This window comes from Lissotriton vulgaris, unplaced genomic scaffold (assembly GCF_964263255.1).
Source record: "Lissotriton vulgaris unplaced genomic scaffold, aLisVul1.2 SCAFFOLD_2660, whole genome shotgun sequence".
In the NCBI taxonomy this organism is placed as follows: Eukaryota; Metazoa; Chordata; class Amphibia; order Caudata; family Salamandridae; genus Lissotriton; species Lissotriton vulgaris.
Window position 1 is genome coordinate 154,169 of NW_028241827.1, and position 14,959 is coordinate 169,127.

Below are 14,959 nucleotides of genomic sequence, written 5' to 3' on the forward strand. Positions count from 1 at the left end.
CTTCTTCAAAGGCTTCCTTCCGTTCTGGGGGCCTATGGCCAATAGTAGAAACATACGTCAGCTAACACGGGTAGTTGAATCTACTATTACCGAAACTGCTGGTGCCCTTAGCAATCTGACAGCTGAGCTTCAGGCGGATAGGCTCATGACATTGCAGAACCGTATGGTTCTAGATGTTATACTTGCAGATCGAGGTGGGGTATGCAGAATGATCCAATCAAGCTGCTGTGTCTTTATTCCTAATAATGCTCCAACCGTTTTCGAGGCGATCTCTAAATTGCACAAGATGTCGGATTCCATACATGTAGACAAGGGAAACTGGTCCTTCATGGAGTGGGTTTGGACTCTGATCTCAGCGTGGGGATGGAAGGTTCTAATGGTCATTGGTGTCATCTTAGTATTCCTATTCTCATGTTGTCTGATTATCCAGTGTGGTCCTGCTCTGTGTAGTCTTTGTGCTGCAACTTGTCTCAGAAAACCACCTGCGTTTGGAGAAAAGACACGAGAAAGGATGATGATACAACAGCATGTCACTGACCTGATGAGCATAGAACTAGATTCAGACATAGATTGAGTAATAGCCTATGTAAGGGCAAAAGGAGGGTCTGAGGTTCCGTGACGGTTCCGTGACGACTTGAACCCGTGTTTTCAAGTTTGTCGGAAATACATAAAAATGGTATCAGTGAACCGCAAATGATCCATTTAGTATATCCTAGTGTTTTCGCTACGCTACGAGCAAGAGCACTCCTTCCACTGACACATTTCTGATATACACACGGCATCCATCTTAGATCGTGGCCGCCATTTTGTGTTTCCTTGCCCTCACATATGCAATAGCCTCTGATCACTTCATTCACTCCACTTTGATTAAGGACACGTAGCCTTAGCCGGAGATTCACCTCTTACATGACACGTGCACCTTAAACCAGATCACGCTGTAGCTGCATGACTCGACAAAGGCTGCCTCCTCTGCCCGAGGCCAGTCCTGCCAAACTGGTCTTCGTGTCCATTGTATCTGATCATGATTAGGCGGCCGAAGCCGGTAGCCTTGCCCATTTACAACCCACAAACATCTCTTATCCCGCTTTTCTATCTTCTGCACCTGGCTCTGCTCCTTTCCTTCTGGGCCTTTATTAGGGGGAGGTAACGAACTTTACGATGAGGCGGTCCGGCTCTTGAATACAATATTGACAAGGGATTGTGATGGACTGGTGGGAACCCCTCTTCGTGATGTTTGGTATCAGATATTATCGACAGTTCCTGTGTAACGCCAAATATTTATTGTTTAGAGACACAAAAGGTTTGGGAATGTACCGACATGTGAAATATTTGCCTAGAGCACAATTTTTAGTATATAAGGAGCAACCCACTTTGTACAAATCGAACAGGCTCCTAGTCTCTGCCCGTGTGTAGATTCTGTGACTTCTGTGTCCCTGCAGTAATAAACCTTTGGTCTTTGACGCCACCATCGAGAAGCCCGTGTTTCTGTTCATTTGTGCACCAAGGCAGGTGGAACTCCGGGGTCTTTGGGTGTTGTACCCTGACACCTCTGGACGGAACCAAAAAGTCCAGAACTCCAAATCTAGCTTTTGAAGTTTGCAAAACCTACCTTCCTTTTTTGATAGTAAAATCCAAAGGATTTATTTAGAAATATCAAAGGGTAAAATAACCCCGTCTGATGGCATTAGTCAAGCTAGGCAGACAACAAAGTTAACCCGCTTCAACTAGTCATAGTCTTTAAGTAAACTTCAGCTCAATGCGGGCTTTGAACCTGGAGATATTGGCCCTGCCAGTCGGCCACACAGCTCGATCACCTTAATTATTAGCTTAGTTGTTATTTGTTTTAAACTTTAGCCACTATCAAGAATGCAATGACAATTCAGGCTTTTAACCCCAAAATTAAAGAGTTTGTCATTTAAGAGTCACCATTGCCACAAAGCTGGCAGAGTACACTCTAGGCCAAACTGAAGTATGTCATTAAAAGAGACTATCTTCGGTTCATGTCTGAGCTAGCGGTATCTGCGCCGCGATGTTCTGAGAACACAGGTATCATCATACTCTGTCCGATATCATTAGAACTAGTGACTAACCATTAGTGGTTTTATGCCACAAGAATAACTTCCATACAAGTCCAGCTTATGTGAGAGTCTGTATTATAGGAATGAGCCGCGTGATGTGAGATGACCTTTTTATAAGCCTCCATGTTCAAACTATCAGGATTTTCATTAGAGCGGACATTCATGTCTCTTGCATCTATGTAATCAGATGAAAATACGTACTTGCTTTCACGACGAATCCTTGGACTGAGGTATTCTTTGTTGACAGAAGATGTCTGAACATCAAGATTAACCCCTTCACTGCAGCGGCTATTCCGCCGCAGTGCTAAGGGGGCAGGGCGGCCGCGCGGCGGGCGCATGCTTGTGACGGGACCGCTCCGTCACCAGCCGCGGTTGTGCTGTGCTCATGACGGAGCAGTTCCGTCACGGCCCCGCCCGCTCAATAGAACGTTCAGCGCAGGCGTGGAATCCGCGCCGCGCAGGCTTTCCGAGCGGGCCGTGACGGAACCGCTCCGTCATCAGCACAGCGCGACCGCGGCTGATGACGGAGTGGTTCCGTCACCAGCAGGGGAGGGGTTAAAAAGATATAATCACTAGACATAACTGAGGGGCATATTACCAAGCAATAGCGATAATTATCGCTATTGCTTGGTTAGAGACAAAAATTTACCGCTGAGCTGCGGCGATTTTTACCGCAAATAAACCTTGGTATTACCAAGGTTTATCGCAAATGCGATAAAAATCGCCGCAATGCATGAATATCGCTGAAAAGTCAGCGATATTCATACATTACCGAGCTAATGCTCTTAGCCATGTCATCCACCTCCCATTGGATAACATGGCTAAGAACTGCTCGGGGCAGGTGTTAGCTTTTGGAGATATTCGCGCTTAGCGCGATTATCTCCAAAAGTTGGTAATAGGAGATAGCGATGTTAGCGACTGTTTCCAGTCGCTAACATCTTGGCACGCCCACTTTGCATGTCATTAGTGATAAATATCACTGAAATGCAAAGTGGAGCCCAAGATGGTCGCTATCTCCTACTAGCTGTCGCTAACTGGTGTTAGCAACAGCTAGGTAATAGGGAGATAATTTTATCTCTGCTTTCTTGGCTTTTAAAGCCAAAAAAGCGGAGATAACCCCCCTTGATAATATGCCCCTGAGTTCTCTTAGTATACCACTGGTCAGAACACCTTGAGGAAGGCTCAAACCCGAAACGCGTTGGTGACAATAACGTTCAGTAACCAGTGTTTCTCTTTATGATATGTTCAGCCTACAAGTGTAACAACCGTTAATGAATAAGAGACCATCTGTATATCAGTACTTGAGAAATGAAATAGTAAAACCAGTTATGACTATCTCTTGTTTGCACATAACTGACTTTAACTACATTTATTTTTTGTGATTACAATTTGTACAGAAAATGATTAGATATGAAATGTCTTTTAAAAAAAATATTTTTGTATTGCACATGCATATGTTCTTTTTGAAAATTTGATATCAATTACCAGAAAAAAAAGAGCAAGAAAAATAAAATAGATATATTTTTGCATAACATAAGTATGAAGTTTGTTATTGTTCACATACCCCTGGTATGACTGCTGCACAATTAAATAATTAGCACTGTGCCCGGTGCAAATTCTCTTTTCCAAATAAATTAAAAGAGACTATTCCATCTCCGAGTCTGGCATGCCCCTCCGACAGCCTAACAGAGTAAGGGATGTTGGAGATTTGGCCATTTGACTGCCCACCCAATTTAGAGTGGGCAGTAAAATCGCCAGTTTTCACTGTCTGGCACTGCCAGGAAAAATCTGGTGGTAAGATGCAGTGAAAATTTCACAATGACCCCAATACTATGTGAGACAACTTCCATGGAGCAGGGGTCATTATTTTTTTTCAATTTTCAAAAACGTGGCCGTGAAACCTTTAATACATTAAGAGGAACTACTGTGACGGCTGTTCCTGCCAATGTAAGAGATGTGCGCTGGACTGGCAGACATCTCAAGATTCAGAGGAGGGGTACTTCATCAGGGCAATGGTGTGTATCACTCTGCTACCTTGATGGATTAAAGACTGTCCTTCGTGGTCTAAATCGGGCCCTTACTTTAGGAGATTTGGGCTGTTGCAAAATGGGCTCTGTCCATTTAATACACCCAGATTTTTAGCTTTTTGGATCACCTCGTTTTCAACTTTTTACTGTGAGACTCATTACTTGTGTCTCACCCAAGGTAATCATATGGCAAATAGGCTGCGCATGTTGACAACCAGTGTCCAGCTTTTAAGATAAGGCCACTGCGACACAGCTATGGTAAGGGGCACTTGGCTATCTAAATGTGAACATGTGTGCACAGAATTGTGCGTTTGTGCTTGTGACACTATTGCCATGCGTAGGCTGGTAAAATACCATAGGTAGTCTGGCACAGAGGGGAGTCCGCCTGGTTAGAATTTGACCTGGGATAAGCCTTACAATGTTAGTTGGCACTTCCAGGTAAACTCTGTGTGATTTACCTTTTTGTATGCAGTGCCACTTTATTATATGTAAATGTAAGGTGTTTTGTAGCGCGCTCAATTACTACCGGAGTATCCTGGCGCGATGGACCGCTGGGGAACCCGTCCTGGCTTTCCCTGTGAGATGGTCCCATGCTGGGAATCTCCAAGGTGAAGCCAGGCATCCCTGGCGTCTGTGGGGGGCCGTTGTAGAGATTAGGCAAGCTGAATGCCCAGAGTTACCGAGTGTGATCGCTGCCCAAAGTGGGCACCGAGGAGAGAATTATCAGTCCGCTGACCCTGGTCCTCGACCCTGCCGCGTCGGGAATCGAACCCTGGTCCCGGGCCGTTCTCAGCCTCCGGGTCTGCCGCCTCTAACCAGTGAGCCACACCTCTCTACATACACAGGGGAACATCTGTCTTCAAGTGCAGTTTCTCTTCCCTTAGGCATACAAAGTCCCAGGAGGTGTAACACTGAGAAGGAAAGGCTGCACCCAGTATTAAAAGATCACAAGAACATACATGTACATTTTATGGGTCATCCAGAATGGTCATATTTCTCTGGCTGAGTTCAGGATCAGTGCCCACACTTTTTGTGACCCTGCTGAGCCAAGTTAACAACATTTCTCTCCAGCAGCAGGAACAAAGGCCTCCCCACACACAGGAGCCATGTACAGTGCTTCCCTTAGCTTCTGAGCAGGAAGGGGTTGGGATGAGAATCTGCATCTGTTAATTGCCTGACACACTGTACCAGGACCGGGGAGACCCAGAACTAACGGAACAAAGGAGGAAGCCATGACAACTGTCCCAAAGCAGGAGGGGTTCTCTTTGAAGTTTTGGTGGGAAAGGCCCTGGCAGTGATCACTGCAAGGGGAAGAAATAAGACCCCAAGAGCAGATGTGACCAATGACACTTGGATGATTCCATCTTGAAGTGTTCCAGCATGCTGTGCAGGAGGGTTGGGACAGGGATGGAGATGTGATGTGGCACCCTAGGATTGGCTAGGGGTGCCTGGCTTCTAGAACATTCCACCCCTTTTAACCACTCTTGCACAAGGGCGAGGAGGGACTTTTGGGCTGTTTGTGCCTCTTGCTGCTGGACCTTGGGGTTATGACAGCCATGGACAACAGGAAGGACATACCCGCTGATGTCTAAAAGGATTGAGGGCCCTTGCCCCCAGTTAACACCAGAACCAGTGGGTCTCTCCAAGAACCAGCAAGGCTGCCCCCTTACACCTCCTGAGGTCATGTTGTGTAAGGATCTGGATTTCTACACCCAGAAACAAAGACCAGGAGAGAAACTGGTCAAGGGAACCAACTCCCTGTACGTTACACCACTTTGTAGGCCAGAAGGCCTCCTGGCACTGCTCCTGGAGGTTAAAGTTTGCCACCAGGTGTAAAGCGAGCCCAAAATTTCCCTAAGCAGCCCAACGGGTCATGAGTTATTGGCCTTTTAAGGTTGCCAACCTTTGACTTTTTTCCGCTCTATGTCACGCATGGGGCTCCGCTGCCTCCTGTATTCTACCCCCAGGGTGTACCAGGGCCTGAGGGTCAGCGCAAGAGTTTTTACATTATTTACCCAGGGAGGGGACAGTTGTGGGGCCCCCCCCTCAGAGATTCACAGGACCCGGGGACCCCATTCCCAGGGTGAGGTATTTATTCCAGGGGGCCCAGGACCTCACTCTAGGTCACTGGCACTACATTTTGTAGTGGGCGTGCCTCCTCTCCCTGTGCTTCTGCCTGGGTGGGAGCGGGGTAGACACCGCCAGACAAACACTATGCCAACTCTTGCATTGGCAAAGACAGTGTAAATCAAGCAGGAACCATGAGGAGTGACCTCCTCATGTGCCCCATTGGATTGCAGGTTGGGCAGGTCCAGATGAGACAGGGCATCCCCTAAAAGACATAAAACAAAGAAAGGACCTCAAAGGTTAAAAAAAGACTGCAGGCTCCCAGACTAGATAGATCCCCCATAATGCATGAAATTCTTATTTACATGTTTTTTCTCACCTTGTGGTGGCCCCAGGAGGGCAGAGGCACAAACAACAAGTTTGTGGGGTGCTGCAGGATGCACAGCAGCCCCCTTTCAAAATAAAAACGGACCCTAAGTCTGCAGGGTCAGTAAAATGACGACACCATTTGGCTTTCCCAAAGCTGGGGCTTTTACTCTAAATCTAGGAATGCAGTACCCTCTAGTAGCTGTTTTTTTGGCTTCAGTTTATGTGGCCGAAAGGTGTTTAAATAAAACAAGTCAAGTTCAGCACCCTCTAGGGGCTATTTTTATGGTTGCATTTTATGTGGCCTGAAAGTATATTAGAAGCACATAGGCACATTTTATGTTTTTTTATAAAATGGCTCATTGATATAATAATGTTGACAGTGATTACTGGTGAAGGATTTGTATAGCGCAAACTAGACCTGAAGATATCAGGTATCAGAGCGCTGTACATGATCACCAGTTTCGTTACAGTTGGACACATTCATGTTTTGTTCGGCACGGGGAGATTAGGAGATTTGCCCAGAATCACAGGATGTTTAGCTTCGTTGCAGAGACTTGAACCCGGTTGCCCAGCTTCAAGGCTGGTTGCTCTACCAGGAAGGCTATATCCACTCCCTGAGAGGTTCCTATGCTTTATTGATATTAATAATTGCATTTACACATGGCTGTTATCGATTATTGTAGTTTACATAAAGAAATTTATGTTTTCACATGTGGTTTATTGTTCTTGTAATGAGATGACAGTTGATAGGGCCAACAGGCCTGTTTTACTGTTTCATAGAAGTGGTGATGTGTTATCTGGTATAGGTGGGGAGTACAGTGATTTTGGGGGTCATGACCCTTTAGGAATCAAATATGATTTCATAATGTCATCTAAGTTATTTTCAATGTCAGATGCATATATTTGTAAGTTAATGTGTAGTCATTTGTGTATAATAAAAGTACTTTTCCTTCTCTAAAGAAAAACCCCTGACCAGACAATCCTTTATTGAGTGTTATTATTGTGTGCCAGTAAATGGTGATTACCAGCCCACACCACCTCCCCGAGTAGGCCTTGAATTGCTTTGCTTCTCTACCCTGAGAGAGTCTAGCGCTGCAATGGGGTGCTTGCCCAGGAAGCTGAAACTGTGGTCCTTTTACTTGCTCAGACCTCAAACCCTGCACAACTAATAACCCAGTTTCCTACATTGGTGGCAGCGGTGGGATAATAGTATCCAGTCCACCCAGTTTCCTACATGGTCGACATGCTAAGGTTCTGACTTTGGAAGCTTTGGATCTGCTCTCCAATGACTGTACCTTAAGTGAACTTAAAATTAGTGAATTCGGGCAGATCAGATTATCTCCTTGTGTGAAATAAAATGAAATGCAATAGTAAATATGTAAAATGTTTTGTCGTTATTCAATTCTTAGGAAATTGACCATTTTGTGAACATGATCTTGCTTCTTCTCCCAGTTCCTCCCATTAATGTACATAGTAACCAAAATATACATTGCAAGCTTTCCTAATGTTACGCATACTCCATCATTTGGAAGAAATCTATGATGACTATTGAAAACCCAAATGAAAATGTGAATTACCAATATTCTTTCAGGAAAAAAGTTGTTGGACCTAATAGGATTGAAGTGGAAATTACTCCCATTTGGAAACTGCTTTTGAAAGAGGTAGGTTCTCTTTGTTTTTGTTTTTCTTCTTGCAAATTTTTCAGAAGTAGGGCATTGCATGATTTAAAAAGGATCCTGTCTGACTGTCAACAAATAAACAAGTACTTTGACCTTTCTGCACCTTGATGTGACCTCCACTAAAAACTGAAGCATTTGAATATACCTTAGGTCTCAAGTGCATCTGAATTTAAAGGCCCATACATTGCACCCATACAAACCACACTAGCCCTATGTGAGTTAGGGCTGATAGTGGTCAAGATGTCTTTATGTGCCTGGTTATTCAGTTTCAGTTAGGATCTCATATAAAAGTGCTCACTGTGTTTGTGGGCCGAAAGTCCTGCATACCACTGTGTCAATTTTAAAAATCAGGGTTTGTATAGATAAAAGGTGTGGGGACTTCTTCATTTGAGGAAGATATGTTATTCCTATATAATACCTATTAAGCTGCAATCATATTGGTGATAGCGAGGATTATGTTTTGGAAGGATTAATTTATTGATGTTAAGAATGTGACCCACCCATCTGACACCAATTGCTTTCACTGGGGCATGGCTAAATAGGATCAGAAAATGTTAATAAACCTACATAGAGATTACCCCGTAAACATCTGTCAGACCCAGATATTGTGTCCAGATGCAACAAGTGGGACCATAGGTTCCAATGCTAAGTGGCTTTAAAATATGAGATCCAAGAACCTAAACTCTTGACAGGAAGTCAGGATCTGAATCATTGTAGAAGTTTAACTCTGTATTTATGGGTAAGTCTCATTTCAATTGAAAAGGTTGCTATTGATATGCTAGTTGCTTTAGAAATCACTGGGATCATCAGGCAGAACCATCAGGTGTGACAAGGTTAAAGATGGAGGGGAACATTAGTGTTTCCATTCTTGCTCTAATTAGATTTTAGTTCTTGGCTACACCAAAATCTGCTGGACAAGATTATACTGAACTTGGCATTAAAGAAGCGCTTTTCTAGAAATTGAGCTTTTTATATTTTGGTGTAACTCTCTTTCTGTCTTCCTTTATTTTAAAATCTTTATTTAAGTTATCATAATTGTGAAGTATAAGCACCGTAAAACAGTGCAGCAAGGTGTAACAAAATACCACAACCAGGCAACAAAATTCACAATGGTCCAATTCAAGTGATAATCTTCAATTAGAGAAACAGCCACAGTGGAGGGAGGAAGGGGTGGAAGAGAAAAAACACCAGGGGATGGGGGAGGGAAGTGAAACAATGGGCAGGATGATGTTGGGGCCACAAATTCAGTGGGGAAGGGGCCCTTTGTGCCCATAGGGAGAGAAGTGTTGAAAGAGGGGCGTGTGTAATGTAAAAAGATTGTACTCGGCGGTGCCTGTTGCATGTGAAATAAACAAGCCCACAAAAATGAAGGTGTGGGGTCGAGAATGCACGGTGTCCTCACAGGTTGGTGAATGGTCTCGGTGCCAAGAGCAGGTGAGTGTATATGGGGTGGTTTAGAAAGGGATCACTGAAATCATAGGGAAAGGTGTCACAGTGCTGAGGTGACAGAGGGCTATGCCCCTCAGGACAAAAAGGGAGGGGGCTGAGTCACAGGTCATTGTTTAGGAATGTTGTGCACAGCTTTTGGTAGGTTTCAAGTTCATCAGAAAGCTCATAGGTAAATAATCACATCTCTCCACACCTGAACAATCTCCACTGGCTCCCAGCCCAGGTTTCTTACTTGTATCTTGGGATTTTGAGGCGAGGTGCCACTCTAGAGCGGAGGTTCCTTTGTTGAAAATGTTTGGTGATTGTAAAGATGCCCTCACTGAGAAGCCATAATAAGTCTGAAGCTGGTTTGGGGTATCTTGTGATCTGTTCTGAGGGGACTTTGCGTGGCAGTTTGGGCAGAAACAGATCAATCGTAGCAGCACCAAGACTCACCTGCACGTGTTTAGTCTTTGGAGGCACCGCGAGCAAAAAATGATAGACTGGAATGAGGCTTTAAGTAATTACCAGAGGCAGAGATAAATTCAAGCATAACGTCCATCTGCATTGAAGAAGTCCCAATGTAAATACCAGTGGCAGAGAAGAGTTCAGGCATTCTCTTCTTCGCTTCTGTGTGTTTTTCAGTGAGAGGCACCTTATTACTGCTTTGGCTAAGGGTAATGCTTTGAAATGCCACAGAGCTGCTATGATTTACTTACTGGTAAGGCCTCTATTTTTGTGCACTAGGTTGAGTGTTATTTCCACAGCAGCATTGAGTAAATAATTACCAGAGCATACGTTCTGAATTGCATGGCCGTCTGTTTAGTAACATTCTTAGATGCTGATGCTCTGCTCACAATCCTACTCTCTTTGCAGATAGTGAATCCTTACTACTGGTTCCAAGCTGGCAGCATCATCCTGTGGATCACCTTCGGTTATTATGACTATTCCTTAGTGATCCTGGGAATCACCATCATATCAATTGTCATCACCATATATGAGCTCAGAAGGGTGAGTGTGAGAGGAGCATTCATTCGTGTGCAGAGGAATGGACCAGATTACATCACAGAATTATGAGAGTGTTAAAGTAGTTGCAGAGTAGTAGTGCTTACTCTCTTCTGTCAGGCACAAAAGCCAGAGATATTGCATCTTGCAGGGACACTTTGATCCCCCTTCATGCCTCCCACCAGCTACAGGCCTTCAGCATCCTTTCAAGGTGCCTGGAGGATACTGCCAAACCCCAGACTGTCCCTCCCGCGAGGACCCACTGGTACTACATGAATAAACAAGCATTGATCTCTCCTTGATGGTTTTGTCCTTGTGTCTACTTTCCCACTAGAACATATTTGAGATCTGAGATGATAGAGACAGGGGAAAGGACCAAATTCACATGTACATTTAGCCCTCCTCCCCCAGCACAGTGGGCCTGAGTAATCCAGTGGGTAAAACCTACCGCCCCACAGGATGCATCAACTCATCACTACTCTCTGGAGCTGGATGTGCCTACGGCTAGACGCTAGCTACTATCAATGACATGAAATTGAAGACAGATGGCAAACTAATACAGCTTTGTGACAGAGATACAATTTTAAAATACTAATCCATTGCACATTTAATCCAACAGCAATCTGTGAACCTGCATGGCATGGTGGAGGCCCACAACAGTGTCACCCTCACTGTGTGCCGGAATGGAGGTATGCTTGTTTATCGTGTTACTTGAAAGTTCAATCCTCAATTTTAGCCATGTGAACCTAACTGCCATGTGCAGTAAATATCTGCTTGTCTCTGGTTTCATCATATCATGTCAGCCCCACATGTGTAACACAGATTATTACACTCAATTATTAAAATAGTGCAATTTATTTAACAACTGATGAAGCAAGATCTCAGATTTAAACAGCCAGACATGAAGAGCCAATGGGTGCTCTGATGCTATGGAGACGTGCAGGTTCTACCCAGGCCCACCCTTCCTTCATTGGCAAGATCTCAGATTTAAACAGCCAGACATGAAGAGCCAATGGGTGCTCTGATGCTGTGGAGGCGTGCAGGTTCTACCCAGGCTCACCCTTCCTTCATTGGCTATTCCTTGTGACCTCATGGAGGACTCAAATATAGGCGGCTGCAGGTATTTGCACACCAGCAACTTTTTCAAATTATAACTCATTTTTGTTGATTTTTCACCTTCTCTCCACATGCACCCCACACTATTTGCAATATTTATTTTCACCTTCACAGTTCTATTTGTTTTTACTTCACTCATTTGCTGCAGGCCTTGTGGAATTATTGGTCTTTCTACTGGACATTGTTTTCCAGGTAATTTTTGTTATCCCCTTAGGGTACCTTAAGGGGCCCATCTTCTTGTGACTTGGACCCGCGTTTTTCTAGCCCGAGGCTCATGATGCATCTCTCGCCCTTCTTGACCGATGAGGTCCTTACTGCGTACTACTGCCTGGCAACACATTTTGTCACTTCTTTCTTTCCCCCTTCCCCTTTTTCTTTTCAGTTCATGTTGAGTTACAATTATGTAACTTATTTATTGGCCATGGTATTTCCATGTCCTGATGATGATCCTATGTTCTGCTAAGGGTCGAAACGTTGTCAACTCCAGTACTCAGACCCTGTTGTAATGTTTACAATCATGCACACAAGGGCAGTGGTACTTATGAATTGTGACTACACTTTTTAGTTACGTTTCACACAAATGCCTGAGTCTTTGAAGCCAAAATGGGCTGCCTTTTTTGTCTGTTTTCCCTTCCCACCCTATTGTCTAACGTTGACGCAAACAAATGATTTATAAACTGTCGAAATGCAAAAACATGCATTATTTCTTGGTGCTGTTTAATAAGCTCAGGAAATCGATTTCCTAGTGAAGTTCAGTAATGGCTTACTTGGATTTGCATGAGTCAAGTGTCAAACTGATGAGATGGAGACAATGCCCGATCTGGCCTATCCTGTCTTTTCTATGAGATTTCTTGTCAAACATTCTTCCATGGACATGGCAGGAGTACTTATGGAATAAAAGTTAGGAGGCCAGTCTGCCTTGTCTTGAATGCATGATGGACCACTACACACTTTTTGTTTTTCAAAGAGAAACAAAACACAATGCCCATATGAATGATTGACACATATGTAACTGCAATCTGATCTGCACAACCCAAATAATCTACATTGATTGAAAGGAAATAGATACAATATATTCTGCTGTCCTTATGGGGAACAAATATTGATACATGTATATACAGGGTCAGATGCATAAAGAAACCGTTTTGCGATTTCCTAATTGCGAATCCTTACGATTCGCAGTTAGGAAATCGCAAAATGGCAAGCATGACAGTGTGTTGAACACGTTTTGCGATTCCTAGGGGATCGCAAATGACCTAGTCCATGTATATTGGTGAGGTAGGTGGCAATTTGAGACCCCCTAGGATTCGCACAATTCACAGTGTTGGTGGCCTGCTGGGGTCAGAAGACCACCATGTATGTGATTACTTTTGAATGAAGCAATTTTTTTTTCAAATGCAGCCCGTTTTCCTTAAAGGAAAACGGGATGTGTTTCTATAACAAAAATGAAAAGTTTTCTTTTCATGTTTTAGGAGTAGCCTGGTCTTAAAAAATGCTGTAACAAATATTCACAAAGGGGAAGGGGTCCCTTGGGGATCCCTTCCCATTTGCGAATCAGTTTCCACCTACATAAAGTAGGTGGTAAAATGGAAATGTTTTGCGACCGCATTTGGGTCACAAAGTACAAACAGCCAAAAGGTGTGTAATGAAGCATTCAGCTACAAGCCACAGGACTAGTCCAATGCTGAACGCATCTCACGAAGGAATCCCTTCATCGGCATCTGCTGCTATGAAAACGCCACACAACTCTGAAATCTAAATAGCTCAGCTCAATGCCACCACCCTGACGGCGATGGAGTAATGTTAACCAGCAGAGAAGTCCCTGTGTTGACAGGGGTGAGCTACTTACACAACCGAAAACACTCTGTCAAAGCTGACAGAGAATGAAAGAGCCCACATCTAACTACTGCAGATGGGAATCCATCAAATCAACAAAGTACTTGTGAACACTGCCACTGAGGGTCGATGGGGACCCCCCAAGATTTAACTCAGGCCCTAAGTGTGTTTAATGATCCAGGACCTGAAAGTCTTGTAACCTCTTTAGACATAGAGCCCTATCACCCTACATCTGCCCACTCACAATGATGCCAAACAATATTTTTACAAGCAGAACATATAGTCCTGATGATGAGTAGGTCAGTTTTTTCTGCATCGGAGAGGTAGCTTCTAGAGGTTTCCACCTCCCTGAGGTGACAGGCATCTCATCCCACCCTGCCTGGTCTGGGGTCACAAAACACTATTGACAAACCCTTTGTGAGAGTGCTCAGGCAGAGCCTTTGTGATGTGCAAATGTGGCAGGTGAAAGCTCCTCCCTCTCGTTAACTCAGAGTGGTTCATTCTGTCAAACCCTACCTTTCCTTTGTCTCACTGGATGGGAGTAATACACTATGACTAACTGCAGTACCACCTACACCTAGTTATGTGACCCAAGATCAGACTGCATGCACCAAATAGTTATGACAAACAAATGTCAACTTTGTAAAGTGGTATTTTCAAAAATATGATTCAAATAGAACTTTACCATTAGGAGGGTTTAATTCATTAGACACCAGACTTGAACTTTCTACTTGCTCCTAATTTGAAGTTACAGCTTATTACATTCGATAAGGTAACTTCAATGTTATCCTATGGGAGAGGTAGGCCTTGCAGTAGTGAAAAACAAATGTAGGGATTTCACTACCAGGACATGTAAAACTTGAAAGTCCATGTCTTATTTTTTAAATACCCTGCCCTCTGGCTGTTTTTAGGCCAACTCTAGGGGGGACATATATGTATTAAAAAAGAAGGTGTAGGTCTTGCAAAACGTTTATTTTGCCCAGTCAAAATGACAGTTAAAAACTGCACACAGGCTACAATGACAGGCCTGATACATGCTTAAATGCCTGCTTAAGTGGGTAGCACAATGAGTGCTGTAGGCCCACTAGTAGCATTTAATTTACAGTCCTTGGGTACATGCACTCTTTACCAGGGACCTACAAGTTAATTAAATGGGTCAATTGGGTGTAAGGCCATTTTACCATGTTTAAAGGAGAGAGCAAAGTGCACTTTAGCACTTGTTAGCGGTGGTAAAGTGCACAGAGTTCGACAATCCCCAACTTGCATTGGACCTGAGTCCACCAAAATGAATATGCTCAAAACTAGGCTGTTATTCGATTTCCAGCACCTTTAACCTAAGCTGTTTACTTCCTGT

General features: G+C 43.9%; 1 protein-coding gene across 1 annotated transcript in view; it reads left to right on the forward strand.

The window, feature by feature from the left end:
• The window catches only part of LOC147669876 (putative cation-transporting ATPase 13A5), a gene marked incomplete at its 3' end in the record, with an annotated part of 192,652 nt that overhangs the window by 15,615 nt on the left and 162,078 nt on the right, over positions 1-14,959 (forward strand). The window contains exons 5-7 of the mRNA XM_086948182.1: positions 8,133-8,202; positions 10,525-10,659; positions 11,273-11,342. Of these exons, the coding sequence (XP_086804308.1) occupies positions 8,133-8,202; positions 10,525-10,659; positions 11,273-11,342 (275 nt within the window). The remainder of the gene's footprint in view (positions 1-8,132; positions 8,203-10,524; positions 10,660-11,272; positions 11,343-14,959) is intronic.